The sequence below is a fragment of the Mobula hypostoma genome, chromosome 1, assembly GCF_963921235.1.
Source record: "Mobula hypostoma chromosome 1, sMobHyp1.1, whole genome shotgun sequence".
NCBI classification, from domain to species: Eukaryota; Metazoa; Chordata; class Chondrichthyes; order Myliobatiformes; family Myliobatidae; genus Mobula; species Mobula hypostoma.
The window spans coordinates 58,546,846-58,549,355 of NC_086097.1; the positions used below are offsets into that span (position 1 = coordinate 58,546,846).

Genomic DNA, 2,510 nt, shown 5'->3' on the forward strand with positions numbered 1-2,510 from the left:
TTTGTTATTTCTGTTCAGTTCATGCACTCAACATTTTAGAACATTGTCAAATTTTTCTAAAGTAAGGGCTCAATATTGTATTTTACAGGGATTAAACGTATCATGGTGATTTTCTCTTTGAGATGGTTCCATTTCAAATTAATTACAATTTAAGTTATAATAGATTTATATATGCTATGCTTGATTCACAAACAAGTTTCACAGTAGAAACTATTTGCTACAATACTGCACTTTCAAGAAACAATGAAGCGTATCTCCATTAAGTGTATCTAATGGAATAGTATCAATCCTATTTAAAGGCTGGTGTCTGCAGTCTCTGATTTGGCCATGGTAGGCTCAGGCATCCTGTTGGGTGGTCCATCCCTGCAGAAAAGCACAGCTGGATTTTTACAGGCCCACATCACGACATCTCCATTTGCAGGGCTAGAAGAAGACATTCTGCTACCAGCCCCTTGCCGACTTACATAGCGGTCCCTTAACCTGTCTGCCTGACTCCTAATGTCATGGTCCTGGTTCTGCCTAGACAAGTAGGCAGCTATATTTCTAGTCCTGTAACCATCTTCCCTTTTTCTTCCCAAAAGCATGGAGATGTTGGGGTTCCTGGTAGCATAGATTAAGGGATTGAGGGCACCATTAGCCCAGGCCAGCCAGATAGCCACAGTGTCCATGATGGGGGTGAAATGGAAGTTTCCAGTGGCTGTGATGATTCCCATGACGCAATAAGGACCCCAGCAGCAGATGATAAAGACGATCATTATCAGTACTGTGGTGGCTGTCCTCATTTCACTGTAGAAGCGCAGCAGATGGGCATATGTAGTGACTGGGCGGACTCGGATCTCTGACAGCCTCACTGTCTTACAGATGTTGTAGTGACAGAAGCACATCAGTGAGAAGGGCAACAGGTAGCAGGTGACAATCAAGGCGATGCTGTACGCAGTGCCCATACGGGAAGTGCCCGAGTGGAAGATGTACATGCAGTGGTAGAAGCCCTTCTTATGAATAACCTGCTGTCCTGGGGCTTGAAACAAGAGATACCAGGGGAAAGAGAAAATGAAGGCCGTCAGCCAGACGGCGGCCAAGAGCTGCGCGGCCAGACGCCTGCCCATCTTTTCTTGCGGCTGTCTGACGATCGCGTAGTAGCGGTCGAAGGAGATGAGGGTCATGGTGAGGGTAGAGATGATCCCGAAGCACGAATTGAAGAAACCATTGGCCACGCAGAAGCGGTCCCCAAAGATCCAGACACCGTCTTGGCTGAAGAGCATGATGAAGGAGAAGGGCACACAGAGCAGGGCAGTGAGCAGGTCGGACAATGACAGGGACATGATGAAGGCGTTAGTCACAGTCCGCAGCTGCCGGTGTTTGACGATCACCGCAATCACCGCCGCGTTGCCCAGGCTCGACAACAGAAAGATGAGCAAAAGGAGCAGAGCCTTGGAAGCTACGGCCACACCGTGGAGTAGAGACCCGACGTCGGTCTGGCCGCCCGCTCGCTCCGGCAGCGCTGCTCCGCTGTAGTTGCCGAGCGCCGTGCCGTTGCTCAGCACCGCAGCCCCGGTAGGCAGATCCATGGACCCGAATGGCGCGTCCACCCAAAACTCCGCACATCACTGGGGCCGCCACTGCGGCGAGCGGTCCCTGCGGCCGCTTGGTTGGGCCACGGACCTCTCGCCCCCGGTTCCCGCGCTGCCTTACCGACGCCCTTTCAGCTGTCCATTTTCTGTGCAACATCTCCCCGCGGTAGCGCTGTTACCTCGCTCGGAAGCCGGCGCAACCGCCTGCGGTTACAAGTGCTAGCCTTTCAGCACATATCATCACCAGCGCACTCAGTGTCATCCTCCGGCTCCCGAGCCACACGTGTCCCACTCCGCCTCACTTCCGCTCACGATCTCCAAGCACCGTGGCGCGTACCGCCCTTGTCAGGGTATCAGCGGCTGCACCCAGTAACACCGACCTCTTTATTTCCATTTCCTGTAGCTGGAGCCCTTGAAGCAAACAAAACTGCAGGGGCACAAGTCTCTGTGAATTCCTTTTCACAAATGATGGCAAATCTCTGGAACAGATGACCCTCATCACCTTCGATCCTGTAGAGACTGCATCATTAGAGCTATTTAGAGAGAAAATCTTTGACACATATAGGGGATCATGTGAAAGGCATAGCAGGACTGAGGGAGGGGCCAGGGGATCTACTCCTATAATTGTTTGTGTTCCTGAGATACAACCATTTGAAGTTTGAAAGTCCACTGGCCACACCAGGAGTTAAAAGTAAACGGTTGCAATGCGTTGAGACAGATGGATGTTCATTGACAAGCTGTCCGAAGCTCCCAAATTCCTCGGTAAATATCACTTCAAACTATACTCAGGTCTTACATTCCTGAGGATGAAGACGCCAAGATGATATTTCTGAGATCTAAAATGAAGATGTCTTAAAAGTAGAAACAGACCATTCAGGATAGATTTAATAAGATTATATTACAAACACAAGATTATATACAGTATATAATTTTAAAAAT

The 2,510-nt window shown here is 49.6% G+C and overlaps 1 protein-coding gene across 1 annotated transcript; it reads right to left on the reverse strand.

Annotated features, from left to right (window-relative positions):
* Positions 1-292: 292 nt before the first annotated feature.
* LOC134347299 (G-protein coupled receptor 135) lies at positions 293-2,279 on the reverse strand. Its single transcript, XM_063049701.1, has one exon. It carries the CDS (start codon positions 1,566-1,568, stop codon positions 294-296), a length of 1,275 nt encoding a protein of 424 aa, XP_062905771.1. The 5' UTR covers positions 1,569-2,279; the 3' UTR covers position 293.
* Positions 2,280-2,510: the final 231 nt, after the last annotated feature.

Coding starts and splice junctions, on each gene's coding strand:
- LOC134347299 (XM_063049701.1), bottom strand. CDS start 1,568: ATGGATCTGCCTACCGGGGCTGCGGTGCTGAGCAACGGCACGGCGCTC.